This window comes from Paramormyrops kingsleyae, chromosome 3 (assembly GCF_048594095.1).
Source record: "Paramormyrops kingsleyae isolate MSU_618 chromosome 3, PKINGS_0.4, whole genome shotgun sequence".
Taxonomy (NCBI): Eukaryota; Metazoa; Chordata; class Actinopteri; order Osteoglossiformes; family Mormyridae; genus Paramormyrops; species Paramormyrops kingsleyae.
In genome coordinates, this window is record NC_132799.1 from 20,890,913 (window position 1) to 20,913,328 (window position 22,416).

A 22,416-nucleotide genomic window follows, 5' to 3' on the forward strand; every position below is an offset into this window, starting at 1 on the left:
GTGACAAACTGATCTGAATTGAACTATGATCAAATTCAGTCCACACAGAATAACAAACAAAGCAGATCCAGTGCAGAAACATTTAATGTAATCCAAATTCAATAAGCAACATCATGTCATAGCATTCAACATTTTAATTGTCATTAAGTTGGGACAGCTACAATAAAGTATTAAAAAAAAGAGAAATTGTGCATTATGTTGTCATATTTTGAGTCTAGAGCATCTTCAACATTTAAAGGTCAAGAAAACACTTGTAAACACAGTTACAGGCCCCCTCCCACTGATGGAGACTTACCTCAATTAATGAAAAAGTGGATAATTTGATGTTGGGTTCTGCATGTAAGCTGGTACCGAGAAAGGAACAGAGAAAAACATCCAGGTCAGACAGTCTTGTGTGTTTCAATGTCACACTCAAACTTTAAACTTTTAATGTGGCAAGTAATTTGTATATTATCCACCAATCATTATGAACCTCATACTAGATAAGTAGTTGGAAGATGGATGCATATATTATGGTGATAAACTCTTTTAAATATTGTAAGTGAACAACAGATCCCTGCAGTAAATATTTAAAAGGAACAGAGTTGCTGCAGTCAGGTATGTCCTTCACTTTCTCCTTTATGCACCCATTAGTACTCCAACCTCAGATCTACAGTGGAGAAAATTAAAAACAAATAGACCACTGACCATGGATCTGGAAATCACATCACTTGATTAATCAAGGTCACCCATTGTGTGGCCCTGCCCTGCACCACATGCATCTTTTAGGCCTGTTTTCAATGATCCTCAGTGATTTTGTACTTGTATGGATACCAAGTCACCCTCCTACCTCCTCACACTGAACAAGCAAGCTCACTGTAGGCCTGTACACAGCAGCAACACCAAGCCTCCAAAAGGGCAGCTGGAAGTAATAAAAATCACTTCATTTGCTCTTCCATTATTTGATTTCCTATGCTAACAGTTACAGCTTAAGGCACAGTGGCTGAATATTGGATGTTTTAGGCACAAAGTAAAGAATTCCAGTTTGGGGGAGGGGGGTTAACAAAAAGGAAACACACTAGGCTACAGAATGTAACAGGACTCAGAGACTCTGTTTGTCTACCACCCAAACTTCAGAAAGGCTTCAGAAAGGTTATTGCCCAAATTACAACAGAAGTGATGCAAGGGTGAAAATGGCTTTATTTTTGCATAAACTATCTACAATTCTGACATTTATAAACATACATATACAATGTGTTTTCAGTGGATGAGGACAAAGTAGAAAACAGGATGCACAGTGAATCAAAACAAACTTGGACTAACAAATCCAGTGAGATGTTTCTTCCTCCTTATTCAAGTCATTGGCAGAATACGTGAAATTCTTGCTTCTTCAGATGAAACATTTTATCTTGATTGCTGTCCTTCTTAATTGTGTATCTGTGCCTTTACACAACTGGCCTCACAAGACTTGGCAAGAATGTCAGACCTCCCACTTTCGAAAGCTGACATGCTGCAGGCACATGACAGGCCCGTAGAGGGTACTAATAAGACCTGCAAAGACTATCCTGCCCAGTGAAAGAACCCCAGCAGCCACTGATGCAGTGCCTTTTTTTAACCATTTTGGTGCACAAGTATTTCTATCCCAGTCACGAACATGGACATATGAAACCATCAAAATAACATCCAGGTTCCTAATCCAACGTCAGGCTGCTAATTCCTGCTATTAAATCTTACAGTCCACTGAAATACAATGTTAAAAAATTACATATGCACAATTTTTATGTTCCTTGTCTACAGCAAATAAATGACAACAAGAAACATCATTACATGGATGACTTGAAGACAGAAATCTGAACAAAACAGAGCAATGTTGTGGAGCTGTATCTATCCCTTTCACACAGGTAATGACAGAAGACATTTTCTTGCAGATAATGAGGGTGCATTATGTGGGCGTGTACAATTTGAAGGTTGCCAAGAGACATCCAGGGCAGCATGCCTTAGTGTAATATGGGATCACTTGTATCTTCATAGTGTATCAAGCAAAACCTTTCTCCATCTTTTCTGTTGTTCTTTCACTCTCTCTTGGCCAGTGCTTGAATCTATTCAAACTAAAATCCATTCAAGGGAAAAGAGTGACTGAATGAGAAGAAATAGGAGGAAGAAACACCCTTAGAGAAGCCACCCAAATATTAGTGAACATTAACACAGGAAATTAAATTGTCCAATATTGAACAAAACTACAGGTCTACTCTTAACTAGTCAACTGGCTTTGCAGTACCCACACTATGCTACTACACTTGCTCATAGGTTTGTGTGGATTTGGGTAACCTGGAGAACTGAACAAAAAATGAAATCATGTTCCAGCTTCAGAAACAGCAGAAAACGAGGTGGGGCTTAAATACAAAATGATCAAACAGAACAAGGTGTAGTTCACATTCAGTTCTTGTCCAATATGCAACTCAACCCCTTGAATTCCTTTCTTAGCCTTTCATAAGAGGAAACAAGTCATGCAAAATGCAATGACCCACTCATGCAAGAGTATGCCATCTTTATTTTAGTTCCAAACTTCAGGATTTTCTATACAAAATACTTCTCTCCCTGACAAAAAACTGTATAGAACACAAACAGAATACCAAACAGAATATACATCATAATGCTGATGCAGTACTTATTTTCTTTGCAGTCTTCATTCTGCAAAAGTTTCTTGCTGAAGCACTTAAAAAAACCCACAGGGTTCGCTCGGAATTTAGCCCTTACAAAACACTAAAATAAACAACACATTTAAGACGTACTGGAGCCGTGGCTCATCTCGCACTGCCACTTCTCCAAAAGGTTCCGAATGTCCATGTTGAACCGGTCAATGCCCTTGCCTGAGAGGTGAACTCCATCTGGTCGGTACAAGCCAGAGTCTGAGCCAGGACGGATTTGTTCATGGTCCACTACCGTCCCACCTAATGCGCGGATGTCTTCCTGCACCTTCTCATTGACTGCGACACGCATCCTCTCAGCTGCCTCTGTGTCCTCCAAAGACCTCCAGGAGAGGCGGGGCAGGATGCTGGACCACACGAGCAGACACTGTGGGAAGATGCTCTTCATGTACTCCAAGTCCTTCCTTATTTCAGTCAGGAGTGTCTCTGTGTCACCATTGCCCAGGTCATTGCCTCCCAAGTGGATGATGATGACGTCAGGGTTGGGCCAAGTATCCTTGAGCTGCTGGATTAGTGGCAGAAACTGCTCCCATCTCATGCCCTGTGTTCCCTTCCACCACATACGCACCCTGCCTGAGTCCATCCCCAGCTGCACTCCATGGCCAGGAGACTTAGCCCTCTTCTCTGCCCAAAACACCAGAGAGTGGCCACAAATCCACACATTCTTTACCTCTTTGCAGGTCCTACCTGCAAAAGCCAACACAGGAGATGTTATGGTTTCTCAAGCTGCCCGGTTGGGCTGTTCGGGCCCTTCCTGCCCAGGTCACTGATGCTGCAGGATCACCTTGTACATCCTTTACGGCATTGGGAACCTTCTTTTTAGCAGGAACAAAGGTGTGCAAGTCTTTGACAGAACTTTGTTTTGCTTATGGAAAATGGCTGACAGACTATTACCCAAAGCTTGCCGTATTGTCAATGCACATAACCTGCAAATGTAGAGGCCTGCCTAACTTCTGAAATCATTCCCCATTTGAAAGCTTGTGTTGCTTTACTACAAACTGCTTAATATACTCTATACATTTCATTACACAGCACTCATTTTTATTACACAGTGGGTATCAAGTCCCGCATATTAAACATTTAATCAATCTGAATTCACCAACATCCTATATCAATAAAGTATGTTGCTTCCTGTTCAGAAATGGGCTCCCTTAATGATAAACAGTAAACCATAATGCTTGCCCTCTCTGCCTGAAAAGACTATTTCACCTTGCTTTTTATGTTTTCAAAATCTCCTTCGTTATCAATCCTGCACCTCAGCTCCTAATCTTAGAACATGAAAAGAAATCAAAGCTACTGGACTACTGCTCCCTGGAATGCAGGCCCAATTCCGTCCTATACCATCTATTTCCATGGTACGATGTGGAAAACCAAACAGTATTCCTCAATTTATATTTTTGGTGACAAAGGCTGTTTAAGTTCATCAAGTAACTAATGCCAAAGGAAACGGTCTTGATGTTTTGGAAAGCAAAATTACTGCTCTGAAACATAATACAATCTTATCTTGGACACCTATGATATCACCTTACAGTGAACAACAGACTTTTGGGTGAAATTCCTTTGAAATATCTCACCAGAGCTTTGTGCGCATATTGAGTAGACTATCCATAGCTCTACGTGAGATTGTATGCACATGCAATAACAGGACTGGGGTGAGTGATTACAGAAACAAGACGTCCAGACCCATAGTAGGTCACTTCCTGGTATAACCCAATAGGATCAAGCAACGCATCAGAGGTCAGCGTAACCTGTCAGTGACTGAGAAGACATAATCAACCCATCCACCATGGGTTTTGAAGCATCAATACTCATTCCACTCATATTTGAAAGGAATCAACATGCTCCTGATGTCATCTTCTCTCAGGGATTCCTACCATGCGTCAGTTAGAACTAGTATCATATTGTGTTTACATACAGAGGACATCATATACAGTCAATTTTTTAACTCCAAAACTATTTTCAGTGCTTTTTGTTCCTTCCCCTCAAAAAATGAATCACACAAATTCCAAACAATTTTGACACAAATTATATAAACTTTCATTTGAATTCATAATGTAGCTGGTAACTGGAAGTTAAGTGTCACCTCAAGACTCTGTTTCCAGGCAAACATTTTGGGGAAAGAGTCCTAATAGTGTGGATAAAAATTAAATAGATAAAAATGCTGTAGCAAAACTCAGTGCAACAAACCAAACCCACACATAGGTGAAAAACCTGTGGTTAATTTTCTACATATTCAGCACCTGGCCTTGGCTGGGGCTTTTGCTTAATTTTCAGGCTAAAATTTCCTCCTTTCCAAACACATGTTAAAAAAGGTATTCCACCTGGAAGAAAGCCACTTACAACATTCTGAAAAATTGTCAGATAGCACAATAACCTTTAGTACCTTCTAGGACTGACTGCTCATCTTGCTTATGACCTGGCCGTGCTGGCTAAGGTAAGGGGGTACCTGTTGGGGACTTCTGGCTTTCCACGCATGTCCTCTGAGCCTCCCTCTGCTGCTCCTTCTTCAGCCTCATCCTCTCCTTAAACTGCTCCAGCTGGGTACAGCAAAGGGAAGAGCTCTATGTCAACACACCTAGAGAGATGTCCCAACATGACAAAAGTCAAGGGTGTTTTACAACAGAATCCCCTCTAGCTATGCTGACAGAGAGATTTGCCCCCTTTTCACAAAGCTAATTTTACCTCTGAAACTGAGGCACCATCTTAAACCAAGCAAGCTACTTTAAACTATCTGAATTGAAATCTCAATTCTTATAACTAATAGTATGTCTTTTCAACTAATAAAACTCTCACAGACATTAAGCTACAACTAAATTAAGCTGTCCCCAGTTCTGCATGAAATAGCACCAGGTTCAGTTATGAGCAATTTAGAAACTCTTCCTATACCAGCTGGCTACAGCAGCGGTATCTACTAGTGGCTCACTAAGTATTCACAAGCTGTTGGATGACACAGGTGTTATTTGGAGTCAATTGTTTTTCACAATAGAAAGCAACCAGTTGTAAGCAAAGCAAGCGATTGTAAGCAAAGCAAGTATTATGGGTGTATGATTCAGAAGGACTAATACCTGGGCTCAAAACCCATCTGAACATAACAAAACTCATACCCGCTTCTTCTGTTTTGCCTTGATGTCATCCTCTGATATTTTTGCAACTTGAATTCTCTCTGTTGATGCAGAAGTGACAGGAGACGGAGTCGATGTGTAACCAGACACCTGCATGGTCTCGGTCTCTTCCTTCTGAGCTATGGAGTTCTCATTCTGAGTCGGTTCATTCACCTGTACCGTTTTAATGACAGTGAGGCAACGGGACTTTAACATCTCCCGGGAACCCGTGGCTCGCTTTTCACGGCCCACTTTGCCCCCCAGCAAATGCTGCATTGAGGCCAAAGCAGAGTTCCCTGGTGACTGGTAAGGATACAAAGGTAATCCTGTGAAAGGATGAGTACCATAATAAGAAAGCAGTGGGTTACTCAGTGGTGCCAAACTACCAGCAAGTTGCCCAGAAAGAGTTGATGGCAGCCTAGGGTGGGGACCCAAGAGTGCAGCTGAAGCCATGGCAGGAATATGAGTTGTGGGTAAGGATTGCATATTGCCCATTGACAACGCCAAAAGCAGCGGGGCTTGAGTCACAGAAGGTGGTAAATGGCCAGGATGCTGATGTTGAGGGTACATTAGGTGAGGATCTGCCTCAGTTTGAGGAGGTACAAGGTCCCAGACTGAACGTGAGGCAGCTTCATGATGACTGTACCCAAGATTACGTTGCGTGACATAAGCAGATTTGAATGTCCCCTGGGTGTACTGGGAGGAAGATGTTGCAGAAAGGGTTCCCGAGGCTTGGCTTGCTGGAATAGTCGAAGGGATGTCACTTTGGGTACCACTGCACTCTAAGTTGTCTGGATGAGTCCCGCAGGCTCCCCAGTCAGAGGATTCCACAGTAGAGTTGGTGTCTTGCTCACTGTACTGCTGCTTCATGAGGCCCAGGGTACATTCAGGTTTTGTGTCCGTAGATCCTGACGATCTCAGTTTTTGCTTCTTGCCATAGAGACGCTCCCGTGTCCTGTCTGCTAATTTGCTGACTTCTGCTGTGTCCAAGTCCAAACCAATGGTCTGAAGTAGATTCTGGATTTTGTCAAACTGCTGTGTCCCCTCTTCTGTGTTCCCTTCCCCACCCGCAGGCTGTGAGGAATTAGCATCTACAATGTTTTTGTATAGATACTCGTTTTCTAGTGACTGAGATTCTTCCCCCTCCATAACTCTAGTCCCAGGACAGTCTTCCTGCCTCCAAGTTTCATGTGTCAACCCCTTGCCACAGGAAATGCTGCTGTCGTGGGGCAACAGGAAGTCTTTGTGCTCGTTTGCTGGAATCTCTGGCTTCCTCTTGTACTGAAACTGGTGTTGATCTTCATTGAGAAGTTCTTGCTGAGAGACCTGACGAGGTGACTGGTGCTCATATTCTGCCATTGCTACTTTTGCTTCACGGACAACAGCAGAGAGGAGATTGGCGTCAACCCCTTTGTTCAAGGTGTTGAGAAATCGTTCAATCTGGACTGACAAGTTGCTCTTGTTCTTTGTGGCAACTTGTGATTGCTGGTCAGGAAGAGAGTTGCATATAAGATCCTCATTGGAGGTTAGCTTTTCCATGGATGAATGATGAAAAGTCTGTGCATGTTGATGGTGATCAAAAGTTTGTTCAGATGAGGATGTGTACTTGTCATAAAAGGACTGGCAAGAGGATTGGAGATGACCAGATTGATTGACACAAGACTGGTCAAAACCCAACCTGAAATCAGATGCGACGGCATCATTCTGTAGGGGGGAGACCATTAGTTACTACAGGTACTAATTTTCTGGATTGACATATGGAACATCCATATCTAAACTAAATTTGAGTATCATGAGAAAGATTAGAAGCAATTTGTAGTATACATACTACATTGCATAATAAATAGATAACATGATAAAAGTTAAACTTAAATTCTCTTTTCTTAAAACTCATTCCTTTAGATGAAGATGGCAAACAAACATGAATTAGAATAAATAGCCAAAACAGACCTTTAGCTGGACATCCGACTTCAGAGAGCCCCCAGCAGGCTTCTTCAGAATAGACTTCACAGGTAAGAGGACTGAACAGGTCTTGAGATGCACATTGGTTTCTGGCTCCATGGAAAGTTTGCATTTAACATGTTCATTGTTGGGCAGCTCATCTATCAGGAACTCCTGGTCCTCCTCTGATTTGTGCTGAGTTGCCTTGGACTGGCCCTTCAGCTCCATCGCCATGATGGCACGCCTGCGAGCTATCTGTTCTTCAAGCAAGTCCTGCTGCCACTGCTTCCTGGCCAGGTCTTCATCTAGCTCATTGCATACACTAGTTGATTCATGACCCTCAGCAGAAAGCTGACCATCTGTGTCGTCAGCAGAGCCATAATTATGGCTTCTATTCTCTTTCTTTGGGCTCCGGCTCCACTGCCTACCAAGATCGCTGTGTCTTTCCCTACTTCGACTGTATTCCCACTTCTCACTAACATGGATGATCCTCTCTCTGCTGCGGCTGCGGCTGCAATGATGTCTCTTATCAAGGTCGACGACCCTCTCCCTGCTGTGGCTGCGGCTACGACTATAACTGCGATCCCACTGTTTGCTCATGTGGATGACCCTCTCCCTGCTGTGGCTGCGATTCCAACTCCTGCTGCTGTCAATGATTCCGTTATAGCTATGACTATGTTGGCTTTTGCTAACTCGCCTCCTGCTGTCACTGTGCCTGGGGCTGCATCTCCAGTCTTGTTCTCTGGCTGGGCTCCAGGACTTTTCAGTACATTCTCTTTGGTCATTGCTGCAATTGCTGTTGCCATGCCTCTCAGACTCCATGCTTCTTTCTGTACCTGTGTAAGAAGCAGTCATGGAGTTCCCAGTTCTCACTTCTAGCACAAGCTACAGCAATTTCTACTCCAGCGTTCACAAGCTGACAAATACCTTCACGTTTCCACAACTTTGAGTCAAGTCTGACTGCCTTACCTGCACCGTAATCTACCTTGGGGGATTTGCTACAACAAAGAGACATAACGGTATTAGCTTTCTTTACAGAGTAGAGCCACATCACATGGTGATATTACATGAGGATTTATGTGGGAAAAAACCCAAAAAACTCACTCATTTTCAGAAACATCAGCATTGAATGACTCAATTTTGACCTTCAAGTTTTCCATCTCATCATTCACGGAGTCCCTGAGGACTTTGACTGTGATTTTATTCTGTAAATAAACATACCAGGAAGGAATTAGCAAGGCTCAAATAAGCTTGTGCATGGCACTTCCTTGACACTCCTGGGTCTGTTTTGAACATTACATCTACCGTCTCAAAATATCCAATGTTAGATAGAAATAAACCTTGTCTCTGGGTGCCGTGGAGTGACCCTCCATCTTGGGTGTGGTAGTGGAGACTCTGTCATGCAGCTTCTTAATCCGCACTGCTTGGTGCCCCTTCTGAAACTGTTGATTCAAAAACTTGCATCCTAGACTACAAACAATACTTGAACTGCTTAGTGCAGATGGTGAAAATACACCATAGGTTGGTTATGGATACACCTTAATTGCCCTGTTTTGTGGAGGGAGGGGCATAACCTACTGGGAATATGGTGAACTCCACGTTGTCCGACACATTCAGCTTGCTCTCCTCCATGACTTCACTCAGGTGGAAGAACATTAAGGGGTCTCTGTCACACTGGATTAACCCAGATGACTCCCTCAGGGCCACCACAACACCCTGGAGAAAGAAGAGGAACACAAAGGTATTCTTTACTTGTTTGTTACTCATTCTGACATGTGCTTTGGTAGACCCACTAATGCTCAAATGTTTGGAATCACCAAGAATTTTCCTTGTTTCTCAACAAAAAAAAACCTTTTTTTTTTAATTAAAATAACATTCAATTAATCAGAAATAATGTTTAGACATTGTTATTGTTGTAAATGACAGTTATATCTGGAAATGGCTGATCTTTAATGGAATTTCTACATACAGGGGTTGGGCAATGGAACTGAAACATCTGGTTTTAGACCACAATAATTTATCAGTATGCTTCTAAACTCACTCCTCCAAAAAACCCCAAAGAGCCTCAATAAATATTCAGAACTGTGCAGGCCATGGGAGGTGTTCAAGTTCACTTTCATGTTCATCAAACCACTATGTGGATTATCATCCTCATACATAGCACCACCTTCAGAGTACAATATTTGAACCACGGGGTGTACATGGTCCAACAGTTCTTGGCAGTGACATGATTGAGATGATATTGCAGCCCAAACCATCACCAATCCACCCCTGTGCTGCACTCTGGGTATGCAACAGTCCTGTGGTAAGCCTATCTGAGGCTTCTCCACACTGTAAAGCCGGAATTACACTTCTGCATTGAGCCTTTGCCATGACCTACGCAAGTTGCTTACACTGTCGCCAGCTTTTATACGTTTGCATCAGAGTGTTTGTCTCGCTCTGCAATTACACCGCTAAAATTGTAGGTGAAAAATAGTTTTGGAAGTTGAATTTATTTTGCAATACAGTGGTACCTCGGTTCTCAAACTCACTAGAACTCAAATTTCTTGAAAGTCGAACAAACCAGTTTGAGCAGGAACTCGATCTGAATATCAGAAGTCGAGCAGTGAACGCTGACCCAATATAAATTGTACGCACCAGGAAATGAGTCATACTACAATGCAATTCTTACTTGAATGCCTTCTTCACAGACTGGATGATTAACCAAATAAACATTACAGTAACTAACAATAAATAAACCACTAACTTACGTGTGCTATTAGAGCATTTATGTCATTTATTTAAACTTTATTTTACCAGGTAAATTAACTGAAAACCAGTTCTCACTGCTTTACGTGATATTCGGGAGAAATAGCAGATTACGCATCGGAACTGCTTGGGATACAAACATCATGCGTGTAACTAAACTCTTCAGCCAATAAGGGCAAAGGTGTGTCGTCACGGAGGCGGTTCCAGTTTGTGCAGTCGGGTGAGAGGTCGCAATGCATCTAACCATAATGCATTGCGTCAGGATCAGAATGCATTGCTTTAAGCCAGCGCTGTAAGCAAGTCGAACGCACCCAATGACCTGACTGGGGAAACAAACTGAAACGCGGACTTAATACAGAGGACTAATGACAACCACCAGAAACAGCTGTTTCTGAAGTTCAACACTCCTTCCGATCGGGGCAGGACAGGGGTAATGTTGGGATAAGATCTTTATCGTTTTGGAAGCCATTAAGAAAAAAATGCTCTTCTTGTTTTAACCTGTTCATTTTGTGTTTAAATGCTTAAAAAAAAACAAAAAAACATTTAGGTGTAATTTTGGGGGGCCGGGAACCAATTAATTGGTTTTCCATTATTTCTTATGGGAAAAATACGATCAGAACTCGAACTTTTTAGTTCAAAAAATTAAAAATGTCAAAAGTGTTGCATTTTGCTTGGTTACTTATGGATAGGGCAGGGCAGGGTGGTTAAGCTTGTCATTGTTGGGATTAGGGTTTTTCCCTAATCCCAAAATGAATTAATGGATGGATGGTCTTGAGAACGATATATTAATAAAAACTTGTGTGTGTGTGTGTGTGTATGTATGTGTGTATATATATCCATCTATCACTGTCTGCCAGGTATCCCACCTCTGACACCCACATCACCCGCTCTTTCCACGACAAGACACCATGAGAACCATCCCATTCCCTCATTTACCATCTCCCGCAGCTCGTTAGACTGATGAAAGGTGTCTGGCTGGATCTCCACATTGACGGCCCGCTCAGCCTTGGTTCCACGGTTGATACAGATGTTGAACTGTACTATGTCCCCCTCCAGCATGGTGGTCTCCGAAAGCACGTCACCGGGGCCAAATGGCAATTTCTTTTCCTTGCCTGCCAGTCCAGCCACCAAGAGGCCTTTGCTGGAACCGTGGCTGGACGTGGTGTCAGCCTTTGGAGAAGACAGTACGCAGACTTAAATGTTCAGGAACTGTACTGTAGAGAGTACTGGTGTTATCACTGCTTCACTAAAGCTTCTGTACACCTCCTGTCCAAATGTAAATATGAGTGACTTAACCATTCAACTTTGGAACAGCTGTCCCTTGAAAAACAGGAATCATTGATTCATACACGGTAGAGAAAAGCGCAGCATGTTTTGCTAACATAATTGAATAGTTGCTACTGACACATAATGTTCAGGGTATAGGTAGATGCTGGGTAGACAGACTGTCTATAGCACTAAACAGAGTATGTCTTCATCCTGAGCAGCAAACTTTCAGTGCACCTGCTGTGTCGGTGGCTCCTTTGAAATGGGTATGAGGATGGTGCCCTTGTACTGATCAGGGCTGACATCTTCAAAGATGACAGTCCTCTGAGGCAGCACCTCTGACACCATGGTTTTCCACTGCAAAAGACAGATGTCAGTTGACCTAAAGTGAGTGAGGCATAACAAGAACTTGGCCAACACTGAAATTACCAAACAATTCAAAAGGACTTGGCATTCTCAAAGATGGTTTCGAGCTAAGTACAGCCAATTCACTAAAGCTTCTGCAGTGACCAGGGGAGCGTGGATGACAGGCAGCAGTCACTGTTGCTATTAAAAGCAAATATGATTTCAGTCTCATTATGACATGAGCACTAGAGTGGACGTGAAATAAAATAAGTGTTTCTTAGGGCAGCCTCACACTTGGTCCAGTTGCCTCGTACCATGCTTGAGCACAATAGTCCCCTTCCCAACTCCCCCGCTGGTCTACACTCACGTTGCACTTAACGCTCCGGGCTCGAGCACACTTTCATCACTGCGACTTTTTGTGTTGAGAAGAGAAAAAAAAAATAGGAAGAAATGTGCTATTGCACAGCATAATGGAGCTCATGATTAATGTCCTTGTTTTGTGGCTTATTTGGAGCCTTTTTGGACGAGATGACACACAGCCCTCAAATATTTAGAGTATGCAACGTTGTAATTCTCATTTAATTGTGCTGCACGAATAAGAATTACTTTTGTGTATTGCATCCAGTTGTTCCTGCATACTCTCGTCAGCCCAGATTTATAGCAAACACCGCACACCTCTGCCATAGACCAAAGTGATTCATTGCCACCATGTCTGTCGTTACCCAATCTGAGTAAATTTTTTGCAACGCATTTGTGCAAAAAAGACAATCTGTGTATCCTAGCCATTCCATTTATTCTGGGTCTGGTTCATGTGTAGTGCATCAGTCCAACTGAACAGTGCACAGGCCCATGTCTTCGATCACACTAGTCAAATGTTAGGGGTCAAATGTGTTTCTGCATGTTATGGATGGCCTAGTCTAAGTACACCCTTAGGTTCCAGTAAGACTGAATTGCCCATTATTACTTCCCATTCTATTGGTCCTGATCTATGGTATGTAGATGACCCACCTAGTCTCAGCCTCCATTATGAACCCTATAGGGTCTAAATGGTGAAACAGTTCCATCTCCTATACCCTGGCCTCTGACAGTGGTTGGGTATCTATTCACTGATCCTTGTCTTAGACTCATCTTTCATGCAAGTTGTATTTGAGATCTTCAGTTGGTAGCCTTCCTTGGGTTCACACCAAGGATGCTCTCAGGCACTTTCAAAAACAAAGGATACAAGTACCAACTTAACACTGGCCATGCATAAACATACCTTGTCCTTGGCCTCTGCAGTGTTCTCTTTGGCCTTGGTCACCATCGCAGGGTTGTCAGAAGACAACTTCTTCAGACGAATGGCCTTCTGTTTCTCCGAGGACCTTGCCTATAGAAACGGCACAGTTTGTTAAAGATGGCCCCGATAGCAGACTTGAGTCAACTGAATGCAAAATGGTCGTAAAAACAATTGTAACAGAAGTCAAAATATAAATTTGACTTTAATTTTGGTTTCTGACTTAATGTTTCTCCCTCATAAAAAAAGATAGCACACCGGCCTTCATTTGAGAAAAAAACTAATATAAATAGCACTGTCATAAAAATTAATTTTACACGACACAGCTACGTCATTTTGTAGAGGTGGGAGAAAAGATCGATACGGTTTAGTATTATGATTTTTTCAGCTCAATATCATTTTGATACAAACCAGCTGGATAGGAACCAGCTGACAAGACACAAATGGCAAATATCTGGCACAAACAGTTTTACTGTAAAAACACCTAACACATCAGCCAGAAGGCACGCACACACCAGGGTCTCTCAATCCCAAGTCACAAGTCCAAGAGTCCAAGTCATTACATACATTACAAAATTAAATGTACAAAAACAAAGGCAAATCTAATGTACAAAATCAGAGCTGTCACGATTACTCGATTAAACTTGATTACTTGATTATGAAAAGGCATCGATTAAAATTTTCCCCAATCAATTATCCGGCGATATGGTGGCAGGAAGATGGCACATAGTGGATGAGGATCCAAATAAAGAGCAAAAGCATCATTTGTGTGGATGCTTTTCACATTAAAAGTGAATGAAAGTGAATAATCACTTCTACAACAAAGGTTAGCTCTGTCTATTTGCCACATAATTTTACGTAATACAGCACATATAACAAATTAGAATTAGTTATTTCTTGTGAAAGTATTGTGTGTTACAGCTGAATGATACTGGAAAAGCTCTATTTGGCAAAAACTATCAACAGCGTCTGGCAGATAAGTTAGTGGTGCCTTGCATTGTGCCAGCAGACACAATGCAGAACTGAAAACTGACTTGATTCTGCTCATATCACATGTCCATAGATTACAAAATATTTCCATACAACTCAAGATGAATGTCTTTTCGTGACCAGTTCACTTTTCCTAGCTTCACTTATTTTAATTTAATTTCACACAAACGTGCCACAAGATCTGTGTGTGAGTCCAGCAGCAAGAACGTTAATGATTGTGATCGTCTCGGACAGCAGATGTTAAAGCAGCTGCAGGAAACTTTAGATTAAAAAAAAAAAAAAAACAGATAGCCTAGATAATGTTGAAAAGGGACCATCATTAAAATTGAAAAGCTTGCCAAGTTTGGTTTCCTATGATCAAATAAAAATGTTTTAGTGTAACTTATTGATGGGTTGAAGGCAGCAGACTATTGTGATCCTTGGGATGTGACGATTGCATATGTATGAAATGCCATGTTGATATTAACTTTGCACAGTGTGCAAGTATCAAGGCAGTGCAGTGGACTGGGGAAACAAAATGAAACACGGACGAAATACAGAGGACTAATGACAACAACCAGAAACAGCTGATCACATGGGGTTAACGAGGGGGTGTGGCACACGGAAGGAGCGGACGATCGGGGCAGGACACATTGTTTGGATACATTTATTTTCTTACTTTACAAATTACTGGTTTGGTAAATGTGCTTAGATGTGTTTAGTACAGTATATGCTCTTCTTGTTTTATCTGGTACATTTTGTGTTTAAATGCTTAAAAAACATATTTCGGTGTAATTTTTTGGGGCCGGGAACCAATTAATTGGTTTTCCATTATTTCTTATGGGGAAAATTCGATCACAACTCGAACTTTTTAGGATTCGATCCGGAGTTCTGAAAGGATTAAATTCGAGTTCTGAGGTACCACTGTATAGTTATGTTAATTAGCTTGTAATGTGTTTGTGCGTAATGCAGACTTTATATGCCTTTTTGTGATCAAGTCTAAGGACTAAGGATGGGCCAATATACTTTTTTTTTTAGTTCCGATCCGATTCCGATCATAACTGCTGATACTGATACAGATTCCGATAAAAGAGCTCTTTTTACTTTCATATTTTAATATAATGGATAATATATAAACATTCATACTTTATATATTAATATATTTTAAACTAGTAAATACAACTGAATAATGTGCATGTGATTGTATGCCAAAAAAATCTTGAATTAGGCAACTAGAAACATACATAACATACTGTTCCACCTTGTTTGTACATCTTGTTTTACGTATTAGAGCCATTTGCAGTTCAATCTGAATATCTTCCAAGAGAGTATGTGGCGAATGCTTAAAATGCCCCACAATTTTTCTCCCACTGGCAACAGCGTAACTTACACTTCATTGCAACAGCAGCCACCCCTGTATCACATGCTGTAGCGAGTGTGCAAATCAGCCCAAGCTAGCGACTCCCATATCATCCATTGCATTTTTCATATTACTTGCGTTGTCTTGCACAACTGCATGTGCTTTGTTTAGTGGGATTTTCCACTAAACACTACTTCCAGCTCTCCACCTCAACTTTGTTTAAAATACTTCCAGATCGTCACCCTCTTATCTGAAATTCTTATGCTGCTCCTACTGCAAAGGGTATCCATATGGACTTCACAGCAGGCAGATATCACTAAGCTCACACCCACTGAGAGGCAAAAAAAACTGAGTGGCAGCATTAGCTTTCAGGTTGAATGTCGCAAAACACACAAATAAAATGAGCAAGAGCCGTCGTGCAATTGATTGTACAAACCAATCTAAAAAGAAATAGAATCTTTTTACTGACTTCCAAGAACTGAATAAGTAAGCATTGGACGTGGATAGGTCACATATGGCCGATACCCAATCCATTTCATAAGTACGGATCGGTGTCGATACCAATCCTAAATATCGGATCGGTGCACCTCTACCAAGGAATGAGGCATGCCATGAAATCATGGAGTCCAAGTGCAAGTCCAAGTCACATATGTCACTAGTTCATGTCCGAATCACAAGAATGCGACTCAAGTGCAAATATTGTCCGAGTACAACAACCCTGGCCCAAACACATGCACACTCACACACAACCTCTAACTAGGATTTCAGAGGAGAGAGAGATGTCCTCACAGGAATGACCGTGAACTCCACTTCATCCCCGGCCTTAAGCTCGTCCTCATTCAGGTTCTCTTTGGTATTGAAGATAATGTTGCCCAGGTGCTCAGACATAATTGAACCAGCACTAGCAGTAATGCTCATTATAATGCCCTGGGGGGTGAGAAAACAAGATGGGGGACAAACTACATAGGAGTTCCAAACAGTTCTACAGACCAAAAATGCCATATATTGGGAAAAATATGAAAAATCCTAACACCGTTAACCCCCCTAGTTAACAAAACCTTTCCAGCATACTTTATTCTTGGACACATTTTGCCCACCTTAATCTTCCCATCTGTTTTCTCTGTAAACAGTCAGACTCCTGTTTCTCACCATCTCCCGTGTCTCCGTGGTGAACTGGAAGGTCTCCAGCCTTGGCTCAATGTGGCCCGCCCTCTTGCATTTGGTAACCAGATCAGTGAAGAGGCGGAAGCGCACGTGGTCCCCCGGCAACAGGGTAACCCTGCTGTCCCCTTCACCAAACAGTAAATCCATCTTGCTTCCAAAAAGCCAGGCTTGTAGGCAGCCCAGGGTCCCCTTGGTCCTCTTCTCATATGCCTGTGGGGGAGGGGCAGGATAAGCGGACACAAAGTATGTTCTCAAAAACCTCTCTCGTCTTCCAGCACTCCAAGGCTGACTCCTGATGCAGAAGCACAACTCTGCTATGCTTGCCGGAGGAGGGAAGTAAAGGTAATTGAGTTTTCATGCTATGCAAGCAGCTAAGGCTATATTAAAGGTGAAAGCTGCGTCATATATACAAGTTTGTAATTATCAAAAATATATAATAACTTGAGCAGGTAAAAATTTAAAAAACACAGATGGCAATAAAGATTACCTAAAAAGTTCTAACTTAAGGTGCTTTACACTGACTTTTGTTAAACGATATAGAACTGCCAATGGACATCCTTTGCAATAAATAAATAAATAGATAGATAAATACTGACTGGAAGAAGCATCTGCCTAGTAGTCCTTCTTTACAAAGCTTACAAACTAACTGAACACATTTGGTTTGTTTGATAAACTGAATTTTTGATTAACTCTGCATGTGACCAGAAGATTGATGTGCAGTCCAACAGTAAGGTTGTAAGAAAAAGCCCCAAATGATACCAGTTACCAAACTCCTTCCTTACATGGCCAGACATATACAAGATCCTCTTTGCTTAGGGTATGCTGCGTAACATGCACATTATAATTAAAAGGACCAAAAGTATGTTACTTCTTGTGTTGGGTTTCCACTAGCATAAAAACTGGTATCATTGCTGAATGCTATAATAATGCAAGGCAGGGCATTTTGCAATGGCTATAGTATATAAGAGTACTATATTAATACCAACAGCAAACGTAAGTGGAAACAGTGGAAAAGCACCCAAAGTGAAGGTTATCTCCAGCAAAATCTACACATTCACTTATGGTAATGATTCCAAAAAAACAGATGTCTTTATAGTCCCGAAACACAGCAGAACCTCATTCCTCTTACCTTGCACTCCCACGGAGCTCTAGTGACGACTCCGTCAAAGACCTCATCATGCACTTCCTCTGTGCCGCCTGGCACCACCATTACATCCGTGGCACACTCCTTTCCCTGAGCGCGCCAACATACAGATGGAAAAACAAAGAGGGCTGCCAATGTTATGCCGAAGGGTCATAAATGAGTCATGCAATACGTCAAATTGGCTCAGTCATGTGTGTGACACACTATTCATCGATCCATCATTACGAAGGAAACCAACACAAACACTGATTTCATAAAAAGTAGAGAGTGATTACTGAATAAAATGGTATAAAAATTATACATTTCCTTAATAAATGCGCAACTGAATATTAGAATGAATATTACTCTCCACCCATGCAGGACCTGAAACACATGCTTTTTACTGGTAACCGTTTAATATGTTCTGACGCTGATGGGCAGTTGCCTGTTTTCCCCATATCTTGGAACATCCACAATGCTCTTTCCCCTAGCATACTGCTGTCTCAGCTTTCCCCAGTTTCTTGCCTGGGCAAGGACATTCAGAAATACAAATACAGACAAACAAGTCAAGGCTTGACCATGGTCCCATCATTCACTTCCTGTCCAGCCCTCCTTCCCTCTTCTTTAATTTTCTACCAGAGATGTCAGCCGCTCTCCAGCTGTGCCGTTACAGGCTCACCTTCTCCTTGCACAGGGTGAACTGAACCTTCACTCCAGGTATCATATGTGAAGGATCTCCCCAGAAGGCTGGAAAACTGAAGGGGATGTGCTTCAGGTCACCTCTTTCGATGAAGCCATAATTATTCTAGAGAAAAGGAAGGTCATTCTTTAGAGACTCACAGAATGCTCAAAAATAAGCTGAAACTCAAAGGCCTTGGCGTAACAGCCTAAAATCTCAGAATAGCACCGCTCTTGATGAAATGCAGCTAAAGTTGTGGCTACTCACATCAACAAAGGAGATAATTCCCTCATATCGTCCAGGTGGTGGCCTTGAAAAAAGAAACCAGGGTGAAGGAGAGAACTAGCACATATGATGCAATAAGCTGTCAGGCTAAGAGCGATAACGGGAGAGCTGCGAAACCACATTCAAGGATTTTTGTTACAACCAAGGCTGAAAAACTCATTCAGCCAGCCAAGTGGGTGAAGATACAAAAATGCTTCAGCGACATACATTAAGAAACCCATCACGACTAGATTGTTACACTCCGGGAAATTCTTTTGAAGGTTATTTTTCTCTTTTTTGAAGGTTGTTACATAAATTTGCAAGGAGTGATAACTCTTCAAATTCAAAATAAGCCATAGAAACTGAAGAATATTTTACATATCCACATTAACACTAGTGATCTTTTTAATGTCATGTAATGTCACACTAACAATCAGACTGACAGACCAATCCTGTTACTCTGCTATTCAGAGTAAACTGGAATATGAAATCAAACTCACATAACATTAGCTTACATTTAACCGACACCTACAAAAACAAAGATCCCCAAGAAACATTTAGACATTTAGAGTGTCCTAATATTCTAATAAAACTGGGCAAAGGACCCCACAAACCTGCAGCTACACACACCCCCTAACATGCAATAGCTTGACAGCAGAGGGTCAGGTAAGATTAGCCTTACTTCCTAGCGCTGCCTGACTGCACTGGATTAGGAGGCTCTGACGGCTTGACCTGGGGCAGCTCTGGAATCTTTCCTTCAGTTTGGCTGCAGTGGTTGGGTCCCTACAGAAAGAAAATTCCCTTCCATTGACATATAAATATTTCTCAAAGACCAGAGAACCCAACCAAACTGCTTCCAAAGTTCTTACACATGCATGGTGATTTACTGGAAGAGAACACGGACATCTCTGGGACATTTATTACATGTCAATATCTTGACTATTGATATTACACTTGTAGTCATAGGTAATTCTAGACTGTATTTGGGGGGGGGGGGGGGGGGGTGGGCTTCAGCAACCCTTTTTTTGTCTCAGCCCCCTGGTAAATTATTATTCTAAATCCATTTATCAATTTGTCCTGTGTTTTTCAAACACATTTAGCATCCCCCCAGCAAATTAAATCAGGGGTGGCCTCCAATACTGCTAATGTGCCAGCCCTCTCCGAGGTTAACCCTCCCAAGGGTCCAATCCTACAAGTTTTCGAATAAGTTACAAATTCTGCCTTTGGGCCGACCTTTTGTTTCTTATCAGGGCATGAAGTGTCGAGAATATGACGACCGTTAACCACACTGACCAAGAGTTACACCTTGTTACTCTGCTGTTATCTTAGCCTGCCGGTCCACCCATCCCCCGGCTCACATGACCCCTCGCTAAGCAGTCGCTGGTACATAATACAGTTTATCCTGTACTTACATGCAATAAAACAGCTCAGACGACCATTGACAAATAACACATTAGGGATGAGGAGCCACCCCATGCCCCAGAGTTCACAAACACAACGCACCGCAGCACGTTTCCATGCCGACAGCTGTGTCCGCGGTGACTCCGTGCCTTGTCCGAAGCGTGGGTCTTCGTTTGGCCACCACTGGGCGTCCTCTCGTCTATCGCTAAACATTTCGCCCTGAATGGAAACATGCAGGAACGTATAGAACGACATAACCATATAATGACAAGTTAAACGTACACAGGTCACGGCTATAAAAGTAGCTGTAGATTACACCACTTTGATTTGATTGACTTGCACACTTCCTGTTCAAGTTTCGTAACCTTTCATACTCGACTCTGACATGAAATAGACATTAAACAGTGCAAAATCAACATGACCAAACACTAAGTGACTGGGATCAATAGGTCGGTCTCTCGTTTCGTTTTGGGCGATTCGCAGTCAGCGATAACGCAGCTGGACGGATAAGATACTATTAAATTGTACCATCTAGGTAACGATGAGCTAAACTAAATAGTGGGTTACCTCGCCTAGTCGAAACGAAGAAAGGAGCGTGTCTCGGTGATTCACCGTTCCGAATCCTTTCTCCAGGGCCGCCGGGGACCCAAAGCTGCTTCCCATCACGTGCCGGAAACCACGGCACACCGAATCGGGTCCCCACTCGCTAGGCTCCGAGCTCGGACGCATCTGTCCATATCGTGCCCCGGGCAGCGGCTCGTAGTTCAAGTCCGTCAGGTGCCCAGCTGAAAATCCTCCCGGATCGGGAGGCCCACTCGGTCCTCCGTGCTCAGGAAGCAAACTCGGGGCATGTTGTCGCGGACCGGGCGGAAATTTCCCCCTTTTCCGATGACCACCACTGATCATTTTTAACATCCACCGTTGCCAACAATAATGTTAATAATAATCTGCCAAAACAGTGGTGTATAACCAACAGGATACACACTTCCCGTTTTCAGACCTCTGTTTCCCTCACGTCGCCCAACCACGTGAGCTTAGGCGGAGGCGGAACCCGTTTCAGCTCAGAGTCTCCCGCCTTCACATTGATCCTCCGACCGGAATCGAGATGCTTGACTTACCCCCTTTCTCCGTGCTCGATTATCTAAGAACAAGCCTCTCCGTAAGGCGGCGTCAGAGATTTTCTTTTGTTGGTGCTGTGGGTTTACTTTTCAGCAAGGGTGCTCTGAAATGTATGCTTCCCCGTAACAGAGGTGGATGTCCAGAAATTTAAAATCCAGACCAAGATTTTGTTTCAACCAACCAGCTGCGTATAAAGAATCACGGAGTACTCAACTGGTCGGTTGAAATAAAATAACACTTTAATTAAGATCGGTGAGGAGTGTGTGTGTGTGTGTGTGTGTGTGTGTGTGTGTGTGTATATCAAATGTCGTTATTTTGTCATTGTGGGGACCAATTTTTAACGTCCCCGCAAAGAATCAAAGAACTAAAAATGACAAAAGTCTGGTATTTTGTTTGGTTATTTATAGTTAAAGTTAGGGTTGGTTAGGGGTTAAAGTTGTCATGTTATTATTAGAGTTTTTACCCATAAAAATGAATGAAGAGTCCCCACAAATATATAATTACATACAAATTTGTGTGTGTGTGCATGTGTGTGTGTGTGAATTATATTGTGGTAAATGGTACTGTGCACAAGCAGATTGGTTCAGAAAGTCTATCACACAAACTAAGGATCTCCATTTGTTAACTGCATTGCATATGGGCTCGTCCAGGATGTGAATTATATTGTAGCAAAATTATTTGCAAGTCTGTATGGAGAATTCTGTGACTGTGACTTTTTACACATTTGTAAATGTGTAAAAAAAATTGTAAATGCATACTGAGATTTACAAATGTGTACAGGAATCTGTAAATGTGTATTCAGAATCCGTGTGCGTATTGAGATTTGTATTCGTATTGAGATTTGCAAGTGTACTGAGATTTGTACGTGTGGACAAATCTGTAAATGCGTACATAGGTATTAATGGAAAAAAAGTCTTACTCTTTTGTTCCAAGTGCTGTATAAACTGACAAGTCATCAGTTACATCTCAGGCCGCA

At 42.2% G+C, this 22,416-nt stretch overlaps 1 protein-coding gene across 4 annotated transcripts; it reads right to left on the reverse strand.

Moving 5' to 3' along the window:
* Nucleotides 1–66: 66 nt before the first annotated feature.
* Nucleotides 67–21,484, reverse strand: LOC111849024 (uncharacterized). Of its 4 annotated transcripts, none has more exons than XM_023821516.2 (19): nucleotides 20,889–21,461; nucleotides 20,424–20,540; nucleotides 19,603–19,703; nucleotides 18,924–18,966; nucleotides 18,657–18,782; nucleotides 17,984–18,088; nucleotides 16,840–17,064; nucleotides 16,480–16,617; nucleotides 13,347–13,454; nucleotides 11,981–12,100; nucleotides 11,414–11,647; nucleotides 9,308–9,445; nucleotides 9,070–9,171; nucleotides 8,834–8,934; nucleotides 8,699–8,727; nucleotides 7,739–8,565; nucleotides 5,792–7,492; nucleotides 5,134–5,224; nucleotides 67–344 (listed from the first exon to the last, which is right to left on the reverse strand). In XM_023821516.2, exons 1-19 carry the CDS (start codon nucleotides 21,234–21,236, stop codon nucleotides 301–303), a joined length of 4,698 nt encoding a protein of 1,565 aa, XP_023677284.1. In that variant the 5' UTR covers nucleotides 21,237–21,461; the 3' UTR covers nucleotides 67–300. The 4 variants fall into 4 exon arrangements, with proteins under 4 accessions (XP_023677284.1, XP_023677286.1, XP_023677283.1 ...); XM_023821515.2 differs by lacking the exon at nucleotides 67–344 and adding an exon at nucleotides 1,160–3,374 and having other exon boundaries at nucleotides 20,889–21,450; XM_023821518.2 differs by lacking the exon at nucleotides 5,792–7,492 and having other exon boundaries at nucleotides 20,889–21,484.
* Nucleotides 21,485–22,416: the final 932 nt, after the last annotated feature.

Bases quoted from the DNA above. Each gene is read 5' to 3' on its own strand.
- LOC111849024 (XM_023821515.2), bottom strand. From the start codon at position 21,236: ATGTTAAAAATGATCAGTGGTGGTCATCGGAAAAGGGGGAAATTTCCG. The intron at 19,704-20,423 runs GTGCGTTGTGTT...TTCTTTCTGTAG, and splicing joins CGGCATGGAAACGTGCTGCG to GGACCCAACCACTGCAGCCA. The intron at 8,935-9,069 runs GTTTATTTCTAT...GTTTATTTACAG, and splicing joins CCACGGCACCCAGAGACAAG to AATAAAATCACAGTCAAAGT.